This window comes from Macaca fascicularis, chromosome 9 (genome assembly GCF_037993035.2).
Source record: "Macaca fascicularis isolate 582-1 chromosome 9, T2T-MFA8v1.1".
NCBI lineage: Eukaryota > Metazoa > Chordata > Mammalia > Primates > Cercopithecidae > Macaca > Macaca fascicularis.
In genome coordinates this window covers 76,117,036-76,142,175 of record NC_088383.1, presented here as the reverse complement: position 1 = coordinate 76,142,175, position 25,140 = coordinate 76,117,036, and the positions used below count along the sequence as shown (strand labels likewise).

The window sequence follows — 25,140 nt, the reverse complement described above, 5'->3', positions numbered from 1 at the left end:
CCCTCCAAGAGCAGAGACCCTTTCTCTTGCACAGCACCAGGCCCCGTGCTAGCATCCTCCCTGGTCATAGGCCCTCAGTGGGTGTTGATGGAAGCCACAAGGCCTGTGTTGGCCTCACACATACTCCTCATCCTCTAAGCAGAGTTGGAGGCATGTTCTGAGATGCCTGAGAAGGTTGGTAGGTGCCCGGGAGAAGAGTTGGCATGAGGCCCAAGAGAACCCTGCGGGATACCTCCCCTGTGGTGGGGAAGCCAGGCACCTCCCATGGAGACTCAGTCTATCTCTGGCTGGAAATGCACATGGGCCTCTGGGACAAGGAAGGCCGTTGGTGTAGCTACCATTTTGAAAAGGCTCAGAATCCACAGAGAAGGGGGTCTCTGTGTGGTGAAAATATGGCGCCTGGAGTCAGACCCCCAGCACATCCCCCGCATTTTCAGTGTGTTTGTTTATGGTGGTGTGAAAGGACGGACTGTCCCCTTGAAAAGCAAGGCCAGGGGAGCTGCAGAGAGGCTGAGGCCTAGGCAGGAGTGGGGTCCCTTCCTAGGAGCCAGGAGGCATCCCTCGGTCTCCAGCCTCGGAGGAGCTGTTGCTTCAAAAGGTTTTAAAATGCTTATTAGTCAGCTCTCCCTAGGGAAGCAGGTCAGTGTCATTATCTGCATTAATAAATGACAAGTGAGGGTTCCAATGGCTGACTCACTTCCACAGCACAGCCAGGGCCGCAGTGGCCACAGAGGAGATGCCAGGAGTGCCACGTAGAGGAGCTCCCAAACCCCAGTGCCCAGTGAGGGCCACAGAAAGAACCCAGGGCATGCAGCCAGGAAACCTGGGCATTCTTCTGGGTTCCACCAACTCCCTGCACGTCCTTGGGTGGGTTGCTCCACTTGCCCCTTGACCACTGTGGAACATTCCCTCTGGAACTCGGGGTTCCCATCTATGAAGCAGAAGAGGTTTGCATCAGAACTTTTCCCCTCTGACAGCCCACCTTCTCCTCTGGAGAATCTGCATGCAAGGAGTCTTCCTGGGATGGGCTGGGACGTCCTGAGGAACTCCAGCGCTCTGTCTGGGGTCCTGCACCCTGGGTGAGGGCAATGAGAGCTTTTGGGGTGGGCACTACTAGGTCAAGAAGGATTCAGGCCACTGTATCAGGAAAACCACATCTCTAAAAGGTGGTGGGAAAGTGGTGAAGCCTCTTAGGAAGAGGTGGGCAGTTATCTGGGATGGCTGGGGCAGCCCTGGGACTCCTCCAGCTTAGATGGGGCCTTCTGTAAACCATTTACTGGGCCCTGGACACCAATTCTACAATACATGGACTCCGCTCTGGATGTGAGGCTGGGCATGGTGGTTCACACCTGTAATCCCAGTGCTTTGGAAGCTGAGGCAGAAGGATCTCTTGAGGCCAGGAGTTTGAGACCAGCCTGGACAATATAGCAAGATTCAATCTCTACAAAAAAATTTAAAAGTTAGCTGGGGATGGTGGCACGTGCCTGTAGTCCCAGCTACTGGGGAGGCTGAGGCAGGAGGATCGCTTGGGCCCAGGAATTCTGAGGCTGCAGTGAGATTGTGCCACTATACTCTAGCCTGGGCAACACAGTGAGACCCTGTCTCTCAAAAAAAAAAAAAAAAATGGCTGGATTTGGATCTGAATTGTGCCCCTCACCGCCAACCTCAACTCATGTCTGATCTTGGCCAGGTTGTCCACCTCCTCCTCTCCCCAGATTCTTCATCTATATTGAAATAATAGTAGCTGCCTTCCGTGTTGTTATGGGGGTTAAACGAGGTGAGAAGTGGAGAGCACTTAGTGTGGTCACAGACACCTGGTGAGCGGCTAGCACGTATTTTTATTGATGCTTTTCACTTCCTCTACTCTTTTTTGACACCTCTAGGTTTTTCCTTTCACCTTAAGCTTTGGGTAGCTCTTGCCTTTCTCTAACAGAAACATGGAGCAGCTGATAAACTTGGTCCCAGGAATGTTAACGCTCAAGATACCCTCCCAGGGGAATCTATTATAAGGAAATATGATGCAAAATCTAGAAAAGAGACAAAGATGAAAATTACTACTACTACTACTACTACTACAACTACTACTACTACAACAACTACTACTACTACTACTACTACTACTACTACAACTACTACAACTACTACTACTACTACTACTACAACTACTACTACTACAACTACTACTACTACTACAACTACTACTACTACTACTACTACTACAACTACTACTACTACTACTACTACAACTACTACTACTACAACTACTACTACTACTACTACTACAACTACTACAACTACTACTACTACTACTACTACGTTGTTCAACAGGCCTGCCTGTAAGAATGTACCACTGTAACTTTGTTAGTTACTATTAATTAAAGGCACAGACTCTGTGAGGTTACTTGTTAACTTATGAATTGGTGTCCAGCAGAAAAAAATAATCCCAACTTGAGTTTATCAGCTGGCAGGACATTCATGCCACAAATCACACGGGAATCCTGTTACAATGCAGATTCTGATTCAATAGGCCTGGGGAGAGACCTAGACAATATAGTTCTTTTTTTTGAGATGGAGTTTCGCTCCTGTTGCCTGGGCTGGAGTGCAATGGCGCGATCTCAGCTTACTGCAACATCCACCTCCTGGGTTCAAGCAATTCTCCTGCCTCGGCCTCCCAAGTAGCTGGAATTACAGGCGCCCACCACCATGCTCGGCTAAGTTTTGTATTTTTAGCAGAGATGGAGTTTCACCATGTTGGACAGGCTGGTCTCAAACTCCTGACCTCAAGTGATCCACCCGCCTTGGCCTCCCGAAGTGCTGGGATTACAGGCCGTGAGCCACCGCGCCCGGCCGACGCTGCGGTTCTAAAACACTCCCACGTGCTGTTGATGCTGATCTTCTGAGGTCCACATTTTGAGTAGCAAGGGCTGGTCCACTAGGAATCCCCTTCTGAATCCTGGCAGGACAGCACTCCTGGCAGGGGTTAAAATAAGATCATATGGACAGGGCAATGCCTCATCAACAGCAGCAGTCTCATCCTGGTGGGCTTTCAGGCACAGTGGCAGGCTAAGGGACAGCATTGGGGACTGACTGTTCTCTCTCAGCTCACGTACACCGACTCCTGGCCACTCCACTTAGGAAAAGCCCCAGCCACAATGCCATGGCTTGCAAGTGTCTGGAAAGACCAACATGAGGAATACTTCCTGCTGTTTTTCAGTCCTGTGGAAGCGGACTCTGCTGGTGAGCACAGGGACCTGAACTTGGGCTGGCAGGTGGATACCACACGGCAGTTCTCTCACAAGCAGAGGCCCACAAGCATCAGTGCACATCAACCATCTGTCCATGCGGTCATTCAGTAAACATACATGTGTACCCACTATGGGCCAGGCGTCACTCCAGGTGCTGGAGACACAGCAGAAACCGAGAAGGACGAAGATCCCTCCTTCACAGGAATTTTATTCTAGCGAGAGTAGACAGACAAGAAGCAATAGATATAAGTAAATTATAGCGTATATTGGAGAAGCACGATAGATAAAGGAAACGGTGAGGAGATTAAGGGCGATAAAAGTGACAGGAGTGCAATGGGGCAGGCCGCAGTAGGGTGGTTAGGGTAGACCTTGGTTTGAGTAGACTTGAAGGAAATAAGGGAGTTGGTCATGGGAATATCTCGGTGGGTGTGTGAGGGCTGTGGGGAGCAAATGCGAAGGCCCTGAGACGTGAACGCATGTGGGGTGCTGGAGCACCAGCTGGAAGCCAGTGTATCTGGAGTACGAAAGAGACCACAGAAGTAACAGAGGGCGATGACTCCAGAACTTGAAGACCATAGTGAGGCCTTGGCTTTTATACTGAAATAAGTGGGGAGCCATGGCAGGGCTCGGAGCAGATGAGAGAATTGGGATTTAGAAGGTCTCTCATCTGCGTGAAGGATGAATAGGGAGGGACCCTTTAAGGTGCAGAGGTGTGGGTCCTACTTCCAGAGTCTGGTTTAATGGGGCTCATGTGGGCTTGGTAATCTGCATTTGAGAAAGCTCCCATGATTGGTTCTCTTGGAAATAGTCCAGAGATGCAGCACCAGCCCCAGCACAGCGCCAGGTGGCCCATTCACAATTTTCTATGCAAATGGTGCCAGTTACTGAGACTGCATTGTGAGTGACACCCGCTGGAGGCATGCACTGAGGCAGTCCTGCAGAGTGCACCCTGGAAGGCACCCCAACTTAAGTGCTTCCTGGAAGCAGGGTGCCCCAGGTGCTTCTGCAGGCATTAATTTGGATGTACACACATAGGGTAGCAAGGGCTTCAGTTGGCTCCCAGCCAACACCTTGAGTGTTTCATCATCCTCAAAGGCCTGAGACAGAGCCTCTGTAGATTCCTGAACTATGAAGATGGAGGGAGTGGGGACCTGTCAATCTTCTCATCCTCTGTGGGACTAAATCTCCCATTGGCCAGATGAGTTCCAGGTATGTGTGGCATGCAGCTCTGCACGGCACTGAGAAGAAGTGAGGTTTTTATCTGGGCACTAAAGGCTGTGCCCACACAAGGGTGGGCATAAGCAGATGTGAGAGGAAACTCTCTGGTGTGTGACCTGGGCACCATGCTGATGCACTTACCTTTGTCACCTGTTCTTAATCCTATGGGATTAGGGAAGGCAGTGTTGGCATCCACTTTATAGATGAGGGAAGTAAAGCTTCAGAGAGGTCTTTTCACAGGAATGGGTTGGGAGAAGGACCGTGCCAGCTGAAGAAAGCAATCAACCACTTCAGTCCAAGCCGGCCTCCTGAGGGGCCTGGGGCTCACAGCAAAGACCGTGGACTTGCAACCCAGTTTAAACCAACCCCAGCTCTGCTCCTTCCTAGTCATGTGCTAAGCCTGTTTCTTCATCCATAGAGTGGGCACCAAGAGGGGTGATGTTAACGATAAGCGAGAAACACACTGGCCGGGTGAGGTGGCTCACACCTGTAATCCAGCACTTTGGGAGGGTGAGGTAGGCGGATCACCTGAAGTCAGGAATTCAGGACCACCCTGGCCAACATGGCAAAACCCTGTATCTACTAAAAAACAAAAAAAACAAAAATTAATTGGGCGTGGTGGTGGGCGCCTGTGGTCCCAGCTACTTGGGAGGCTGAGAAAAAGAATCACTTGAACCTGGGAGGTAGAGGTTGCAGTGAGCCAATATCACGCCACTGCACTCCAACTTGGGCAACAGGGTGAGACTCCATGTCAAAAAAACCCAACAAACAAACAAACAAACAAAAACCACATACCAGTGCCTGCCTGGTGCTGGTGCTGATAAACACTAGGAGCTCCAGGGGTGCTCCTGCTTGGACCTAATGCAGCTGGGCTGTGTCCCTTTTCAGGCATGGATCGAGCCTGCCTGGCCTGGAGACACATAGTCAGAGCATAGCCTGGCCGCTCATGGGCTGGAGAGGTTTTCCTGCCCAGTGACCTGAGTCACACTCTTCCCCCAGGCCTGCCCTTCCTGCCCTTCACATCTGGCTCAGGACTCTGCCGAGGCCTTCTGGGGCAGCTGCCAATTCTCGCCCTGTCAGGAACTGCTTCTCGCTTCCCAGGACTGTCTTTCTGCGAAGGGACGGGCACATCTCGTGTGAAGAGCAGATCCAAAGCGGGGCTCTGGGGTACAACATGGTATTTGGGTGAGACTACAATTAGAATCCTGTAGCCCCACGCAGCTTCCTGTCTACATTATTCCACTGTCTTTTCCAGCATCACAGTACTAGTCCTAGAAACTCTTGCCTGGGAAGACAAAGTTGTAAATAACTTTATTGTTCGTTTCAGGGGCCTTCTGAAGGAATCATTTAAAGCATTTGCTTTAAGTGATTGATCAGAATGATCAAACTGATCAACTCTTAATCGCATCAAAAGACAGTTTACGCGCCAAGACTCTTTGAACCCTTTGCCTCAAAATCCCCCCTTGCTGTGTCCACCGATCCTAAACTATGTCCTGATCTTTACCCAATCCTAATCAAGGTTTCCTTCTCTGCATTCAAAGTCCCACCTAAAACCAAACTCTGGAATCTCTCATCACTTCCTGACTGTCCTGGAATCTCTCATCACTTCCTGACTGTCCTGCCCAGTCTGACGCACTAGGAAAACTGTCAAGTTCGAGCAGGAAAAGTAGGATCAGCTTCCCCTGATTAACAGGTGGATCTGGTGATGTTTTCGGTGAGGCATCCTTCAACAGGAAACTACACAGGTGGGAGTCCTCTCTCTGACCTCTGACCTTTGGGGTGGGGGAGGCCAGCGGCCTGAGTCCAGGCTAATCCACAGGGGACAGTTATAAGTGATCACAGGGCCTTCAGGAGCTAAGAAATAGTGACCATATGAGTTCTGGAAAGGCCCTTGGGGGTCTCCTGGTGCAGCTCCTTAGTTTTACAGACAGGAAACCGGGCCTGGAGAGGAAAAGAGATTTGTCCAAATCACAAAGCTAGCTAGGATTGTTATAGGGATTAAATGAGTTAATATCTCTAATGCGCTAAGACACTGCCTGGTACCCACTAAGCTCTATGTGTGTTTGCTAAGTAAAAATAATGGGGCCAGGCGCAGTGGCTCACACCTGTAATCCCAGCACTTTGGAAGGCCGAGGAGGGTGGATCACCTGAGGTCAGGAGTTAAGACCAGTCTGGCCAATATGGTGAAACTCCATCTCTACTAAAAATACAAAAATTAGCCGGGCATGGTGGCATGTGCCTGTAATCCCAGCTACTAGTGGGGCTGAGGCAGGAGGATTGCTTGAACCTGGAAGGTGGAGTCTGCAGTGAGCCGAGATCATGCCACTGCACTCCAGCCTGGGCAACAGAGTGAGACTCTGTCTCAAAAATAATAATAATAATATAATAATAATAATAATAATAGATGTGCCAGGAGTGGTGGCTCATGCCTATAATCCCAGCACTTTGGGAGGCCGAGGTAGGTGGATCACCTGAGGTCATGAGTTCGAGACCAGCCTGACCAACATGGTGAAACTCTGTTTCCACTAAAAATACAAAATTAGTCAGGCATGGTGGCGGGTGCCTGTAATCCCAGCTACTCAGGAGGCTGAGGCAGGAGAATTGCTTGAACTGGGAGGTAGAGGTTGCAGTGAACTGAGATCACGCCTCTGCACTCCAGCCTGGGCAACAATAGCTAAACTCCATCTCAAATAATAGTAATAATAATAAACAATGGAGCGTCTGGCCTAAAACTCAAGGAAAACTTAAGTTGGCCTCTCAGACTTAAAAAAAGTAAAACCTGACTTTAACATTGAACCTAGAGCAGTAGTTCTCTAACTTGAGCAAGCATCGGAACTACATGGAGTGCTTGTTAAAACAGAGTTCTGGGCCCAACCCCCGAGTTTCAGATTCTGCACATCTGGGGTGGGGTCAACAATTTGCATTTCTTTCTTTCTTTTCTTTTTTTTTTTGAGACGGAGTCTCGCTCTGTTGCCCAGCCTGGAGTGCAGTGGCGTGATCTCCGCTCACTGCAAGCTCCACCTCCTGGGTTCACGCCATTCTCTTGCCTCAGCCTCCCGAGTAGCTGGGACTACAGGCGCCGGCCACCATGCCCGGCTAATTTTTTGTATTTTTAGTAGAGACTGGGTTTTACCGTGGTCTCCATCTCCTGACCTCGTGATCCGCCCGCCTCGGTCTCCCAAAGTGCTGGGATGGACAGGCGTGAGCCACCGCGCCCGGCTATCAATTTGCACTTCTAACCAACTTCCTGGTGCTGCGGATGCTGCTGGCCCAGAGACCCCTCTTTGAGAACCATGGACTCAGAGGAACAAATTACTAACGGAGTAATTTCTGGCACTGGTAAGGGAGAAATTTGGAGATAGCGGGTCTCTTCATCCTTTCCCAAATACAGTTTTCCCCTGATGTTTAGCCATCCTGCAGCAGCGCAGCTGGGGAGCACGCACCAATTCTGCTTGGCTGCACCTGTGCCCACCTGTGAATAATCCACGTTTCATCCCGTTCCAACTTTCTTTACCTCGTGCTTTCAACAAGAGGGCACCCCTCTTGCATGTGGGCTGGTTAGACGCCCAGGCGATAGGAGGTCCGTACAGTGAGAATGAATCAAACACCAACCAGGCAGATGAAACCAATGCATTCTTTATTGCAGACTGAAGCTTAGGGGCTCACTCACTGTGAGCTCTGATTTGGGGGCTTCTGTGGCTGCCCACACTTTCTGAGACAAAGGCAAACTAACTCTCCCAAGCAGAGGAGAAAACAACTTTCAGAAGCTGCCCCTTCACAGACCTGAGGTGAGGGACCTGGGACAGCAGGCAGCTTGGCATGCAGGGGTTAATCAGAAAGGCCAAGTCTGGAGGGCCGGGCACACCTAACCCTCATCTCCTGGTGACTGCAGGTCACTCCCTTCCTCAGGAGTGCCACGCAGACTCTGAAACAATCTAACAGGCCAAGGGCCTCCCAGGGCTGGGTTAGGGAGGAGGCTGAGCACAGGCTCGGCTCCCTGGAAGTGGCAGGGAGAGAACTTCACCCTCTGCTCGGAGGACATCCCCAGCCTAGGTCCTTGTTTCTCAAACTCTGAAGTGCTTATAGGAATCAGGTGAGGGTCTTGCTAAAATGCAGGGTCTGAGTCGGGAGGTCTAGCGTGAGGCCTAGACTCTGCATTCCTAACAAGCCCCCAGGTGTCACTGCCACTGCTGGTCCACAGACCACACTTTGAGTTGCAAGGCTCTGGTCATACATTGCCTTTGTGCACAACAGAGAAGCATGCCTCATCTTCAACAAGGAGAAACCCCACTCCAGGACACAAGGCAGGTGGGGCCAGCACAGCCTGGACAGGACTTCAGTCCCCACTTGCCCCCAATACCCACCGATGAACTCGGTAGCTCTGCAGATCCTGTCTTGACTTCCTCATCCTGAAAACCCTTTGCCAAGAGTTTGACCAACCAGGCCCTGGGATATGAGCAGAATAAACAGTCTCTTGAGATACTGAGCACTCAGCTCAGTGATGGCCCAACGACGGCCCAAACTATCAGTTCCTTGCCAAGAGACAAGAGACCTGGGCAGGGACGGGGGAACTGGGAGCATTCTGAGCAGGGATTACTGCTCTGAGCAGTGGTCTGAGCTCTCAACACCTTAGCCTCAGGAGTAGTAAAGTGGCCACTCGTCCACAGGACACAGGATTTGGGTGGCCTGGCTTTGCCTCAAGCCCTGGGGTCTCAGGTGCCTCTGGAGATTCAAATGAAGGTGCAGATCAGGTGGGGTCTGGGGCACTGAGTCAGCTTGCTCCACAGATGAGGAGAAGTTGGGAGGTAGATACCTGAGGACCAAGCAGTCAAGGTTCTTCAAGCCACAGGTGTTCTCAGGAAGCAAGAGCCCCAGGCCCTCTCCTGGTAGGGGACCAAACATCCCCGCTTGCCAGGCACTGTCCCAGTTTTAGCACTGAAAGTTCCATGTCCCGGGAAACCAGGACAGCTGGTCACCCTGTTGCCTGACCATACCCTAAGATGCCAGGTTGAGGGCCTCAAAAGAACTAGGTCATCAGGGCTTTGGGCGTTGGCCTGGGAGCTGGCTGGCTACAAATCTGGTGTCCACAGCGCCTTCTGTCCCCAGGGGGCCATGACAAGGCAGCCAGGCTGCTGCTGATGGGACGGTGATGAGGGTGGCCATCTAATCACTTTAGACCAGAGCCGCAGGTGCAAATGGCTCTGCTGTTCTCTGGGTCACCTCTCCTACAGCTCAGGAGTGATGCTAGAGGGACGGAGCACTCAGGACTTCCCACCCTGCCAGTTTGTTAACTGTGGGGAATGACAGAGCTGAAGAGATTTGCTCCCCATTCCCAGCCTGCCAGTCCTCGGGCTCCTATGTGAATGTTCTTGCCCTGCAGCAGTGCCAGTCATATTCCCACCACAGCTCTCCCAGGACTTCTAGTTCAGGCTCCCGCCAGTCCAGGGACCACAGGACTGAAGATCAGGCCCTGCGGAGGGCCGCATCCAGGTCAGTTCTCAGGAAGCAATAAATAGATGGAGGTTGTCTTCTCTTCTCAGGGCAGCGACTGGCTCTCAGCACTAAAAACAAGGTCTCAAACCCACAGAGGCTCAGAAAATACCCAGCAATGCCCACTTGTGCCTGCTGATCTGGAGGTAACTTGGAGGCATGTACTGCTTAAAAACCTCCAGGGAGCCCAAAGGAGGTAAAGGGTCCCTTTTTTTCAAGTGACAAGGCTCAGAGAGGGCAGGAGATCTGCCTGAGTTTGCACAGCAGCTGTGAGTGCTGAGTCCAGGCTGCAGGCCCCACCTTGCCTCTTCCCTTGGGCATTCCAAAGCCCACTACTGCTGTAAGCTATCTATCCAGACCAGCTGTACCCCACCCACCATGTGCTGCTCGGCCCACCCTCCCCCAGCCCCCAAGCTTGGCCTCCCATGGGCCTCCCTCCCTTCCAGGATTATAGGCCAGTGGCCTCTGTCCCTTGCTGGGTGGGCATGAGGAGGGTGGCCTAAGGTAGGGGGGCTCTTGCGCCATCCGGAGACATGAGCATATCAAACTTGATGAGCGGCGGGGCGATCACGCGCACCTCAGCGTTGAGTGGGTTGAAGCGGAGGTTGATGCTGCGCAAGGCTGGCATGGCGGCCAGCTTCTCCACGGGCACATCTGTTGGGGACAGAATGGACAGGTTAGAGCGGTGGGGGCCAACCAGACAGAAAAGAAGGACGATGGGCCAGGAGGACTCTGAGCACATGATGGTGAGGGGCAGCTCTCCATTACCCACTGCACGTGGGCTCAGCTCCTGGTGCCCAGCCCTATGTGAGGCAACATCAGGCCCACCAGGATATGACAACCACATGGAGGAAAGCATCCTAAAAAATAAGAGTCAACTGCTTCAAAAAGTTAAACGTAGGATTGCCATATAACCCAGCAATTTTACTCCTAGGTGGAACTGAAAGAATTAAAAACTGGCATTCAAACAAATACTTTTATACAAATGTTCACAGCAGCACTATTTACAATAGTCAAATGTCCACCAATAGATGAATGGATAAATGAAATAATATATACATATAATGGAATACTATGCAGCCATTTAAAGGAACGAAATTCTGATACAGGCTACATCATGGATGAACCGTGAAAACATTGTGCTAAAGAAAGAAGACAGGCACAAAAAGACAACTACCTCCACTTATGTGAGGTACGCAGAGTAGTTAAATTCATAGAAACAGAAAGTAGAACAGAGGTTCCCAGGGGCTAGGAGAAGGGGAAGTAGGGAGTTATTGCTTAATAGCTACAGTTTCTGTTGGATGAAAATATTTTGGAAATAGATAGTGGTGATGGTTGTGCAACATGGTAAAAGTAATTAATGCCACTGAGCTACAGTGTGTTTAAAAATGGTTAAAATTAGTCGGGCTATAGTCTCAGCTAGTCAGGAGGCTGAGGCAGGAGAATCTCTTGAGCCCAGGAGTTCAAAGTCAGGATGGGCAACATAGCGAGACCCCAGTCTCTATTTCTTAAAAAAAAAAAAAAAAAGTTAAAATGGCACACATTGTGATATGTTTATCACAATTTAAAAATAATGTAATATGCCAAAACCACTGAATTGCATATTTTAAATGGGTGAATTGTATTGTATGTGAAGTATAGCTCAATAAAACTACTAAAAAACAAAGACTATTATGTGCATAAAGAATATTTTTGCCAAGAGATAGGAAGTTGCATACAGTGGCCTATGGAAATACTTCTTAACTATGGGAATGCCATTCTGTATCATGACATCATACCCCTAAACAGTCCCTAAAAAAGCAGACATGACTATCTTGGGTCTATCTAAGGGAGGTTAGTTACAGTTTGAGTTTATCAGGACTCTTGATAAGGTGCCCTACTTATATCACTGCTCCATAAGAGCTATCTGGGAAGTTCCAGACTATATCGGATCATCACTATGTTGGATCATCACTTAAGAGATGGAATGTTCCCTGGAATCAAAACAAACACATCTCCTGTCCCAGCTCTGGTTTCCAAAATTTAACGTGTAGAATTTGGAAATCAAGTTTCAAGCTGTCATCCACCTAACCTACATAAGATACTAGGGCATTTTCCAACACTTATCAAAAATGCCACAGTGTAATAAATATAAAGATAGTAGTGATCTACTAATTAATTAATTCCAGGTCCAATATTCTCAGTTATAACTGAAGAGGCAGCGCAGCCTAGTGTCATAGACGTGAAATTTAACAGACAGCCCTAAGCTGATGTCCCAGCTTTACCTCCTAAAAATTTGTATTACTTCCCGTACCTTGTTTTCCTAATCTTGAAAATGGAAATAACTAATATTTCCTCAAACAGAATTAAATTGGGGAGCGACTGCTTAAAGGATATGGGGACTCCTTTGGGGTGACAGAAGTATTTTGGAATTAGATAGAGGTGATGATTGCACAACACTGTGAATGTCCTAAATGCCAGTGAATTGTATACTTTATGTGGTTAAGTGGTTCATTTTATGTTATGTGAATTTTGCCTCAGTTTTTTTTTTTTTTTTAAAGAACCAGAATAAGGCAGCAGCTATATTAATACTTGGTAACCTGTTATAGTTCCTCCCACCTAACCTTTAGGATCACTCAGACAAGATTAGGACGCTTGCCCTCGATGCATGCCCTATCCAGACTGAGGCTCTGGCTGCATCTGCTCTTCCCTGATCCAACTCTGTGAGCAGCCAGATCCCATAGAACCTCCCACCCTAGCACAGGACGGGGCCAGACCTCATCCCATGGAGTCCTGCAAAACCTCAGGCCGATAGTGATGGCAAGAGCCAGCTCCTGTCCTCTCCTGGGCACAAAACATTGCCCAGAGTTGGGGGGTTTTTGTTTCTGTGGTTGTTTTGTTGTTAATTTTAAAACACACTGGTGGATATTATGCACATATTTTACTTTAGGCAAATGGTACTGTACTATATAGATCTCAGGCCACTTCTATATATATATATAATATGTATTACATATATAATATATATTTATAATATATATTTTATATATTACACACATATAATATATATTATATAATATATATTACATATATACATATATATATTTTACTAAGCACCAATAACAATCTTTTTTAAAATTTATTTTTAACTGTCGTAAAATACAAATAAATTTACCATCCTAACCATTTTTAGGTGTACAGTACAGCAGCATGAATACATTCACATTGTCGTACAACCAATCTCCAGAACTCGATCTTGCAAAACTGAAACTCTATACCCATTTAAACAAAAACTCCCTATCCCTCCCTCCTCCCAGCACCTGGCAACCACCACTCTACTTTCTGTCTCTATGAATTTGACTACCCTGGGTACCTCATATAAGTGGAATCATATAGTATTTGCCTTTTTGTGATGGGCTTATGCCGCTGAGCATAATGTCCTCAAGGCTCATCCATGTTATGGCATGTGGCATTGATAAGGCAGGATTATTCAGCCTTAAAAAGGAAGAAACGCCAGGCGCAGTGGCTCACACCTGTAATCCCAGCACTTTGGGCGGCCAAGGCGGGTGGATCACCTGAGGTCAGGAGTTCAAGACCAGCCTGACCAACACGGTGAAACCCCGTCTCTACTAAATACAAAAAATTAGCCAGGTGTGGTGGCACATGCCTGTAATTCCAGCTACTTGGGAAGCTGAGGCAGGAGAATCACTTGAACCTGGGAGGTGGAGGTTGCAGTGAGCTGAGATTGCACCATTGCACACCAGCCTGGGCAACAAGAGCTAAACTCCGTGTAAATAAATGAAGAATAAAAAGGAAGAAACTTCAGACACATGTCATAACATGAACAAACCTTGAGGTTCACCCGTCAATGGTCACTTGGGTCGCTCCCATCACTTGGCTATGATGAACAATGCTGCCAAGAACAGGAGTGCACCAATATCTCTTCGAGACCCTGCTTTCCATTCTTCCGGATATATATGCAGATGTATGTGATCCCCACCCAGATAAAAATAGAAAACATTCAAGAACCCCCAATAGGGTTCCTTTGTGCCCCTTTCCAGTTTATACCCCTGATCTTCTTCTTCATTAATTTGGTCTATTCCTGAACGTCATATAAATGGAACCACATAGCATGGGCCAGGCTTTTACTCAAATGTCTTTAGGACTTTCAGTTTCAGAAAGTCTTAAACTTTTTTTTTTGTTTGTTTTCATAATTGAGATTTTATTGGTTGAGGATCAGTACAGACATTTCAATTTGTACACACTTCTTAACTTATGTAACGAAATTCTAAAAAGCCATGTATTGTAATTCTTTTTTAAAGTTATTCCAGTGACTTTCCAGCTTAAAATTTGGAAGCAAATTTTTCCTTAAGAGGCTATCAAGTACCAGTATCTTTACATGTTGGTCAGCTGTTACATATGGCCCATCAGTTCACAACTGAAGAGCATGTACCCTACATATTCAAATCTGTAATCTTTCACAGCACAGGAACAAAGTTATTAGGAAAACAGGACTAACAACCAAAGATGTTACAGAGTGCACACAATTCCGACAGGGAGCGCCATGATCAAGGAGTGGTTTTCCTTAGGAAACAATTCTACCAAAAAACATGAGAATAGAAGTAAAATAAAATGTTCAAGACATTAAATGCGGGACTGACTCCATATCGCCATTTAATATGCTTTGTATTACAGGATATAAAAACTAACCCCCCATCTATGGAATGTTAAGCCGACACCCAAGACAGTCAAAGCCTCCCATAATTCAATATCCCACACCATTTTCTGGTTGTACCAAAAAATAAACAACCAGCAAATGATTTCACCTTTTTTTTTTTTTTTAGACGGAGTCTCGCTCTGTCGCCCAGGCTGAAGTGCAGTGGCCCGATCTCAGTTCACTGCAAGCTCCGCCTCCCAGGTTCACGCCATTCTCCTGCCTCAGCCTCCCGAGTAGCTGGGACTACAGGTGCCCGCCACCTCGCCCGGCTAGTTTTTTGTATTTTTAGTAGAGATGGGGTTTCACTGTGTTAGCCAGGATGGTCTCGATCTCCTGATCTCATGATCCGCCCGTCTCAGCCTCCCAAAGTGCTGGGATTACAGGCTTGAGCCACCGCGCCCGTCCGATTTCACCTCTTTAAAAAAAGCATTTACACTTAAAAAATGGGATGAGGTGCGATTCCCTCCTTCTTAAAAATGTTTCTAGAGCTACTAAAAAACTTGCATTTACAAAATAGTTGATAAAGATATTCCTCTGGATTGTACAAGAAGGGAGACAGGGACCACTGGTAAGACATGGTATGAATCAGACTTGGCTTCTTTCTCTCCTGCTTCATCAGAGGCTGGACTCTCCTCAGTTTTCGTTTCCCCGTTTTCTGCAGGTAAATCTTCTTTAGTTTCTTGGTTAGCCACTTCGGCCTGTTTTCCCTTTGCTCCCCTTTTCCCTTTTGTTTGCACTTTTTTGTCTGAAGATTTATCCTTCGCTGCTGCCTTTTTCGGCTTCGCTTCCACTTTGGCAGGAGGTTTAGCTGACAACCTCGCTGATCTCCTCTTGGGCTCTTCCTTGGTGGCCCCTTCGGTGGAGCTGACCTTCCTCTTGAGCATCCCGGCGGCGGGGAAGGCGCGTGCTGGGTGCCTGTGGGCCGCAGCACACCGAGAGCCTTCGCGAAACTGGGCTGCCTGGCCGCTGCCACTCCTCCCCTTTAAACTTTTTTTACTCAGAAAAGTTGAATATTATTGTCTTAAGTCTCTTCCTCCCTTCCTTTTTCATTTGGAAATAATTTCAAATGTATAAAATGTTCCAAAACTAAAAATAAAAACAGTAGCAAAAATACCAGATGACCTTTAGCTAGATTCGCCATTTTTTTTTTTTTTTTTTGAGATGGAGTCTCACTCTGTCGCCCAGGCTGGAGTGCAGTGGTGTGATCTCAGCTCACTGAAACCTCCACCTCCCGGGTTCAAACAATTCTCCTGCCTCAGCCTCAAGAGTAGCTGGGACTACAGGTGCGTGCCACCATGCCCGGCTAATTTTTAATATTTTTAGTAGAGACAGGTTTTACCATGTTAGCCAGGATGGTCTCAATCTCCTGACCTCATGATCCGCCCACCTCTGCCTCCCAAAGTGCTGGGATTCTAGGCGTGAGCCACCATGCCCAGCCTAGATTCGCCAATTATTATCATTTTATCCTATTTGCTCTATCATTTGTGCATGCATTTTCTCTCTCTCTCTCCACACACACACACACACACACACACACACACACACACACACACACACACACAGTTTTTCTGAATCATTTGAGTGTACCATACATACATCATGGCCCTCAGGGTGTATTTCCTAGGAACTGGGACATTCTCTTACATAACCACAGTGCAGTTAAGGATTCCAGGTGTTCACACATTGATAGAATGTGTATCTAAACCCATGGCCCAGAGTTCAGTGTGGTCAGATGCCCTAACATCCTGTACAGCACTTCCCCCTCTAGTACCAGACCCAGTCTGGAATCAAGGATTACATTTACTTCTAACTCTTTGGGCCCCTTTGTCTTTTATGACATTGACATTGGAGGAGTAGTGCACTACCCCCTTCCCTTTTTAAAAGTTCCTCATTTTGTGTTTGTCTGGTGTTTCTTCACGATTCGACCAAGACTTCGCATCCTCAGCTGAAGACTGCACAGATGCATGTCCTTCCTGGGGTATCACATCAGAGGCACCAAGTTCATCTTTATTGTTCATTTGATCACTTGATCAATGTGTAACTTGCTTCTCCACTATAAAATTACTATTTTTTTTTCTCCCTTGCAACTAACAAGAAGTCTGTGGGGACACATCTTAAGAGCGTGCAAATATCCTAAATGCTGGTTCTCACCAACATTTAGCATTCATCACCCTTAGACTTAGCATCCACTAAAGATTCTCACCTGACCTGACCTTTGTGATGGCTGCAAAATGATTTCCCAATGTTAACAGCCCTCAGCATTCTACTTCTCTTCCACTTATCTATTATCAATATAGACTCCTATGTTTCTAGTGATTTATAATTCATTATTGGACTTCATTATCCTGATGCTCAAATTGTCCAGATTTGACAAGTGGGAGCCCCTTTGGCCTGGCTCCTGTATCTTTTGACATGGCTCCAGCACTTTCTGGATGCGCTGCCTGACTTTCTAGGAAGACATGTCTTGAGTCTTCCCTGTTCCCAGCCCTGGAATCAGCCACTTCTCCAAGAAGTCCTGGTTCCTTTCAATGGGGAAGAGTATTAGTGCCCAATAGTAAGTGTGACTGACTAAGCCATGTTTTACATTCCATGCACGAGGACTGTGCACATCTAATCCATCTGCTTTTGACTGCTGCTTAATATATCATGCTGTTTACCCACCACACTCTACCTCTCTACTCTGCCAGCGATGACACCCAGGCCTCTATCTGTCCTTAGGAGCCAGTGTGGGAAGTCATTGGATGTATGCCCAGGAGCAGGACTGATTGCTCTGTCAAAGAATATGTGTATATACATCCACTACCTGCTCTCTAGAATTCCTGTTGAATCTCCCAGGAGCTTCCTATCCTGTTTCCTATCCCAACAAAGGCTTTCAAAGAGGCTGCTGACCTGTCCTGAGAGAGTTTCCTGGAGATGTTCTCAAATTGCATCTGGAATCTTCCAGGCCTCCTTGTTCTGCTGTGGGTCACAGCACAGAACAAACCTATCCCTTCTTGTTCATGACACTTCTGAAGCCTGAAGCTTAGAAAACACCACCACCTTCTTTAGGCAAAGGCCCCAGATCCTTCGCTTCGTGTTGGGAATGGATGGGTGGTGGTTATTAAGATAAACAAGCTCTGGAGTCAGAAGGATATGCCCAGCTTTCCAGTGACTGTGGTGCCTCAGGCAGGATCCCTGTACCTGAGCTTTCTCACCTGTAAAATGGGGTCATACTGCCCACCTTGCACAGAGGCCCCAGAAGTTGACAAGACGCCTGCATGCAGTACAGCAGCACAGTGCTCCAGCAACATGTGTCCAGCTAGTGCAGGTTCCCTGCTCCCTGTCACTGGTCTGGGGCCTGCATCTGCTGAGCAGCAGCCCAGATCGCTGGGGATAAGCCCACAGAGTTTGGCCAGCAGAGTCTCAAGCCTGAGTTCACCACCGAGATAACTCGGATGTCGGCTCACATAGAAAGGAACGAGGGTTGAGCCTCAGATGTCTCCTGAAAGCACTATGGCTCCTGGAGCCCCTCACCACCACTCATAGAAGGCCAAAGCTCCAGATTTGGCCTCCACTGAGAGCACCAACTAGAAAGTTCCTGGACACACTCATATTCATGGGCCACTGACAAGAAGCTGTACAGATCACGGCAGAGAGACCACGGGAGGTAGGAGGGTCCTGAGAGTTGGGAAAACCCAGGCTCAGTGGGAGGAAGTAATTTTGCCTGGGGTCACCCAGCCAGTGGGTGGCAGGGCTGACACAGAGACGGAGAAGATTCTTGGCCACAGAGAAGCGCTATGTAGGAGTCCCCAGGCCCCATAAACAGGCAGCCAGATTCCCTAACAGGAGGAGCTCGCCCACCTTTAGACTCTGGGGTGACCTGGCCTCTCAGTTCCCTGAAGGCAGGCTCTGTGTATGAGACCAGGGGCCCAGTCCATGGCCTTGAATGCTGGGGTCACAGGGAGCTCTGTCCCCAATAAGAAGACTGGCTATAGGGCAGCTGGGGTGGGGAGGGGGTGCTGGTCATCACCTGCCTGGAGCAGGAACCATGTGACCGGTGAGCGAGCCAGCAAGGAGGGGTGGGAGAGGCCGGGACTCCATGGCAAATGGAGGCTCAGGCAGGAAAAGACGCAGAGACAGGCTGTTTTCAGAAGGCAGGGTTATAAGCAGCCGTGACTCCTCGGAGAAGAGGAAAAGCAAAAACAAGTGATAGGAGTACCCACTCACCTCCTTCGCTTTCTCTGGAGCTCATGCGGGTGCAAATGTCACATCACACAGCTGCCAGCAACCTGGCCTCACTCATCCCGGCCTCTTGCAGGGTGTGGGGGCTAAAGAAAGGTGCTGCCTATGGTAGTTCCTGAATCTCTTCTTTCAAGCAGGGCACCCATTTTCCCTACTAATAATGGCCGGGAAGAAAAGGGCTAATTCCTTGGACTCTTGCGCATCTCCACATTCAGCAGCTCTGTCGCAGCCATTCCCCAGCGGCACAGCCAGCAGCGTGGGCAGGGGTACAGATGCCATCCCCTGTGCCCCGATCACCCAGAATAAGAAAGACCCCTCGCACTTGGCTTTTATTTCGTGGGGCATCAACCTCCATTGGACACAGAAGGAAATCAAGGTGCAAGGAGGTGTAGCACCTTTGTCTAAATGGGCCCAGCAAAGGGGGCTGCTTCTGGGAACCGATGTTTGAGGCCCTACGCTAGACAGTTCCTCACAATGACCCATTTCTCAGGTAAGAAAACTTGATTCCCAGTTTCTTGATGCCCAAGGTCCCCACGCCAGTAAGTGGTGGAGGCAGGACAGTTCTTGACCCCAGAGCCCATACACTTCAACCCACAACACAGAGGGGCAAGGCCAAGGCCAGAACCTGGTCTCCTTGCACTGGCCCCTGGCCCCCAGAAGATAACAGTGATAGGCAAGTTTCGCTGAGCAATTCAGTAAGGGCTGGAGCCTGGGCTGAGAGATCACAACCTCAGTTGTCAAGATATTCCCATTTGAGAAATGGGGGCTCAGAGCTGCTGTCACCCCTTCTTCCCATCTGCTACTGAAGACCACTCATCCTGCCCCAGTTTCTCCAGAGGAGGCTGAACAGGGGCTTGCTAAGGACCCTCCCCACTCTGGACTCCGTGTCTCCTCTGTCCCTCAGCTGGGAAGGCCAGTGGCCCCCACAGTGGCTAGTACTTCTGAGGGTGGGAGGGGGGTCCCCCTGTCATGCTGCTGCCACAGGCTTGCTGGGCATGGCACGAAGACCCGCTGCAGCCCAGCCCTGGAACACATCCCCATGACTCCGGGCCTAGTGGGAGCGGCACTGCCGGGGTCTCAGCTTGTTGTTTCCACGTCTGCCATAGAGCTGGCCTCTCCGGGGTCTGTGGCATTTTCTGAACCACCCTGCTAAAGGCCAGTAATAGCTTTCACAGGCACAGAGCAGGGATTAGGTATAGCTCTTTCCCCTAATTTAACTGCAAAAGTCATTTGAGCAGCTTAGAGGAAGGAGCGATGGGACCATCAAACATGCCAAAGCTGGCAGAACCAACACATCAGAGCAGTCAAGCTCACAAGTGACAAGCCCAAGAAGGCAACTGGGAGTTTCCGGATAAAGCTGAAAGATCGTTTATGCTCACAGCATCCTGACAAGAGAGGGAGATCGCTGGAGGCTGCAGAGGAGAATATGAAATGATCTGCATTTTGTGGATGCGGAAACTGAGGCTTGGAGAAGTTAAATAAATGTCCCGAGGCTAGACAGCACAGTGGTCTCTGGACTCTGTTGTACCTGGAGAGGAAAGGGACCTCAGCTTTACTTTCAGTACCATGGGCCATGCTCCCATCACCACTTACCACGTCCTGCTTCTCCCCAAAATCCCAGCTCAAAGGCTGCTTCCTTTGCCACTCCCCTTCATCCCCCTCCAAACTCTCTGAACACTTTCTTTATACCACACTCATGTCATGCACCATGCTCTGCAACCTGTGAATATGTCTGTTCACTCCTGTAAATGTGACACAAAGCACAGTGCCCATGGGGTGCTCCGTATCTGTTGGATGAATGAATGTCTAACCTTCTGAACTAGACCACGAGTCCCTTCAGGCTGAGACCACCCTGAGCTGGGCAAACAGCAGATCCACCATCAATGCTGCTTAATCAGCTCTGTGACCACAGCTACACTCAAGAGTTGGGGCCCATTCCCTGGCCTCACCCATTCTGTGCACATTTGCCAGTCAGGGCCAGGCCTCTGTGGACCAAGGCTATGATAAAACACTTACCCTAGTCTTCCCCTTTGACACTAGTAATCTAATTTAGAAAATGCAAAGATATTGATGAACAAAAGTAAAATCATCACGTCCCATCATCTAGAATGAATCACTATTAATGTCTTGGTATATGGCCTTCCCCACTGTTTAATGTGTTTGTGTATGTGTGTATATACACTCACACACATATGTATTTCCAAATGGCCTCCTGGATAGCATGTCATGGCATGCTATTCTTCATGACATGCCATAAATATCTTTTCAGGTTGCAAATTGGTGACTTTCTATGGCTGCATCATAGTCCGTGGGATGGATGTACCACTTTGGCTCCTGTTCCTATTGTTGGACATCCAGGTTGTTTTCAAAGTTCCACTTTTTTGTTTTTGTTTTTTGAGACAGAGTCTTGCTCTGTTGCCCAGGCTGGAGTGCAGTAGCGTGATCTTGGCTCACTGCAACCTCCGCCTCCTGGGTTCAAGTGATTCTCCTGCCTCAGCCTCCCTAGTAGCTGGGATTACAGGCGCATGCCGCCACACCCAGCTAATTTTTGCATTTTTAGTAGAGATGGGGTTTCACCATATTGGCCAGGCTGGTCTCGAACTCCTGACCTCAAGTGATCCGCCTGCCTCGGCCTCCCAAAGTGCTGGTATTACAGGCTTGAGCCACTGCACTCGGCCCCCAACATTCCACTATTCCAGATAATGAGAGGCTTTGAGTCTACAGGGCATTCTGGGGTTACTTCCATCTCTTTCAGCCTATGACCGTAGAATGTAGGATGTGAGGTTCTAGAGTCCTTTTATGAAGCCAGAGGAATGTTCCTTTAACTTTCCCATGGCCTCCAAGTATATGGGCTTCTGTTGCAAGGCTTCATGTCTTAGGTGGGGACTAAAGTCAAGGACTCAGTGGCCTATAGCAGGGTGAAAACCTCAAGCAGAATTAAACTAGGCACTGCCTGGCCGTCCTCCCATTGCAGACAGCAACCCTGGACTCCCACCTATGTCTGTGGGAAGTTTAGAGTAATCAATAGTAGTAGAAGCAGAGTGGGCAGTGTTTACAGAAAATTACTTCCCTGAGGTCAGCTTGCCCCCATCTCACTAACTGTTAGCAATATTGATGGGTAAACTTGATTCACATCAGTGGAACTGACTGAGAAGCAGGATGATTACAAACGATGGCTCCAGAGCTCTCTCCTGGTCCAGTGTGGCGTCCACAGTGGCACCCTGTGAGAAGGAGGGGGTCAGGACCTGGGGAAGTGTCAAGGGCGGTGAGCGCCTAGCACAGAGGTAACCGGAACGGCTGGCTGGCCTCTGATTCCAGCATTGCTGGAGAATCTAGGCCAGCCCTGGCCCCACATCTCAGCCTCAAGGCAGCTGTAGTGCTTGGATACAAAAACAACCAAGATCAAGGCCGCCCTGCTGTGCTGTGCTGAGCTGCACACCCCCTTTCAAAATGCCACAAGAGATAAGCAAGCAGACTGTGGTAACCTGGCGGAGACAGGGGGTCATGCCGCAACAAGAAGGCTCTGGGGTCACACACACACACCTCTCAGACCACTCCACCACACCCTGCTGGGCAGAGTCAGGTGGGGACAGGGGCTGAGCCTTCCCTACCTCCACAGGGCCCTGGACTGGGCATCCTGGCAGGGGTGGGGCCAGAGTAAATGGAAATAGTACAGCTCCAGCCCTCAGAGAGCCAGGAGCACACTGCACAGCCTTGACAATCCTGCAGGCTGACTTCTAGCCTGCAGAAAAAGCTACACTGCAGGTAGACTGGAGTTCTGAGTCTCCTGCTGATGAAGGGCCATTTGGCAGGGTGAAAAGGGCCAGGGATACAGGCCCTAATTTTGGCACTGCCATTTAAAGTTGTGCACCCTCAGGCAAGCCCCTTCACGTCTCTGAACCTCAACCTTTCATCTTTAAGACCATCCTTCCACCTCATGGTCTGTGGGGTGGGATCATCGGTGCTCTCCAGGGAGGAAGGGGCTAGTGAGGTGCAGGAAGTATGGTGGGCACGCCCATTGACAGGATGGGAAGCAAAGGATGTTTTAAGAATCTACTAATATCAAGCCTGTAATCCTAGCACTTTGGGAGGCCGAGACGGGCGGATCACGAGGTCAGGAGATCGAGACCATCCTGGCTAACACGGTGAAACCCCGTCTCTACTAAAAAAATACAAAAAACTAGCTGGGCGAAGTGGCGGGCACCTGTAGTCCCAGCTACTCGGGAGGCTGAGGCAGGAGAATGGCTAAACCCGGGAGGCGGAGCTTGCAGTGAGCTGAGATCCGGCCACTGCACTCCAGCCTGGGCGACAGAGCGAGACTCCATCTCAAAAAAAAAAAAAAAAAAAAGAATCTACTAATAAACCTAGAGACAATTTTCTGTCCTTAAGTATGAGCTGCAGGGAAAGAAAAGCAAAGGAGAAAAACCCTTGGCTTTGATTCCTCCTCTGTGCCCCAGGCTGGCCAGCAAGGGTGGGCTAATGGGCATCGAGGGGGCCACCCACCACAGCCTTTCCCTCCAAAGACTCCCCTGCACCCTGATCTAACATGTAATCAAAGCCAGATCATAACAGTTCTTTGCAGAAATGACTCAGTCTTCTTATTGGCCACTCTGGAGACAGCCAAATAAGCAGCTGAAACTGCTGAGCCCATGCCTGACATTTATCCTCCTTGCCCTCTGCACCCTCCCTCCTCCTCCCTTCTGCACTCCGGCCACTGGAAGGCCTGTGCCCTCCCACAGGCTGCTCTCAGGGCTCTCTCAGTTCCTCTGCTTTGGTTAAGGTGCTCTGGGAAGAGCCTCAGAAAAGAATGACAATTTTGCTGTCCCCTTTCATGTGCCTGTGTTCCCTGCCTCGGAGTTGGTGGTGCACACCTGGGGCAGAAGCGTTCATCAGAAGTTCTGGTCTAGCTCAGTGGTTCTATCTAGCCTGAACACTGGAATCATCTGGATAAAGCTGCCTCTGCAAAAGTTATGACAGGGAGAGAAATCTGACATAGCGGACTCCATCTTGCTTCTAACCTCACAAGCTGTCCTTGATCATTCTTGAGCGTAAGCCAAGCTAACTATGGGAGGAATTTCTTTGTAGTTTAACCTTAAAACAAAAACAATAACAGTCCCTTCCCAAAACTAACTCCCTCCTTGCTCAGGGACCACCTTTGTAAAACTAACAAGTTAGGCACAAGGTTAGAATTATGGTTCAGAAGTCGTGTGGCCAGGGTCACAAGATTCCTAACCTCCCCGACTGCTGCTACAGATAACATCACAAGTGTAAAACCTATGATTGGTGTTTGAGGTATCTTTCAGACTCTGCATTCTGATAAACCAGCCGGCACCACCTGGACCGGTGTATTAGTCCGTTTTCAGGCTGCTGATAAAGACATACTAGAGGCTGGGTAACGTATAAAGAAAAAGCGGTTTAAGGGACTCACAATCATGGCAGAAGGTGAAAGGCATGTCTTACATGGTAGCAGGCAAGACAGAATGAGAGCCAAGTGAAAGGGAAAACCCCTTACAAAACCATCAGATCTCATGAGACTTATTCACTACCATGAGAACGTACGGGGGAAACCACCCCATGATTCAATCATGTCCCACCGGGTCCCTCCCACAACACGTGGGAATTATGGGAGCTACAATTCAAGATAAGATTTGGGTGGGGACACAGCCAAACCATATCAACCAGTAACCCATACCAAGAAACTGGCTCAGCTGGTCTTGCACCCAGGAACTGACTCAGCACAAGAAGGCAGCTTCAACCTCCTATGACTTTATCCCCAACCCAACCAATCAGCATTCCCCTTTCCCTAGTCTCCTGCCTGACAAACTATCCTTGAAAAATTCTAACCTCTAAATTCTCAAGAAGGCTGATTTAAGAATTCTCTCCCATCCTCTGGCTTGGCTGGCCCTGTGATTATTAAACTCTTTCTTTGCTGTGAAACCTGCTGTTCTCAGTGAATTGGCTTTCCTGGGCAGCAGGCAAGAAGAAACTACTGGGCAACTACATTGACAGCTTTAAAAAATCATGAAGCCCGGCCGGGCGCGGTGGCTCAAGCCTGTAATCCCAGCACTTTGGGAGGCCGAGACGGGCGGATCACAAGGTCAGGAGATCGAGACCATCCTGGCTAACACGGCGAAACCCCGTCTCTACTAAAAACACACACAAAAAAAATTAGCCGGGCGAGGTGGCGGCGCCTGTGGTCCCAGCTACTCGGGAGGCTGAGGCAGGAGAATGGCGGGAACCCGGGAGGCGGAGCTTGCAGTGAGCTGAGAT

General features: G+C 49.0%; 1 protein-coding gene and 1 pseudogene across 20 annotated transcripts in view; both read right to left on the bottom strand.

Annotated features, from left to right (window-relative positions):
- Positions 1-8,083: 8,083 nt before the first annotated feature.
- LRRC20 (leucine rich repeat containing 20) overlaps positions 8,084-25,140 on the bottom strand; it is an 86,970-nt gene continuing 69,913 nt past the window's right edge. For all 20 annotated transcript variants that reach the window (XM_074001911.1, XM_074001909.1, XM_005565631.5 and 17 more), the window contains one exon: positions 8,084-10,607. In XM_074001911.1, the coding sequence (XP_073858012.1) occupies positions 10,453-10,607 (155 nt within the window). In that variant the 3' untranslated portion in view covers positions 8,084-10,452. The remainder of the gene's footprint in view (positions 10,608-25,140) is intronic.
- Positions 15,091-15,630, bottom strand: LOC107130844 (non-histone chromosomal protein HMG-14 pseudogene; annotated as a pseudogene).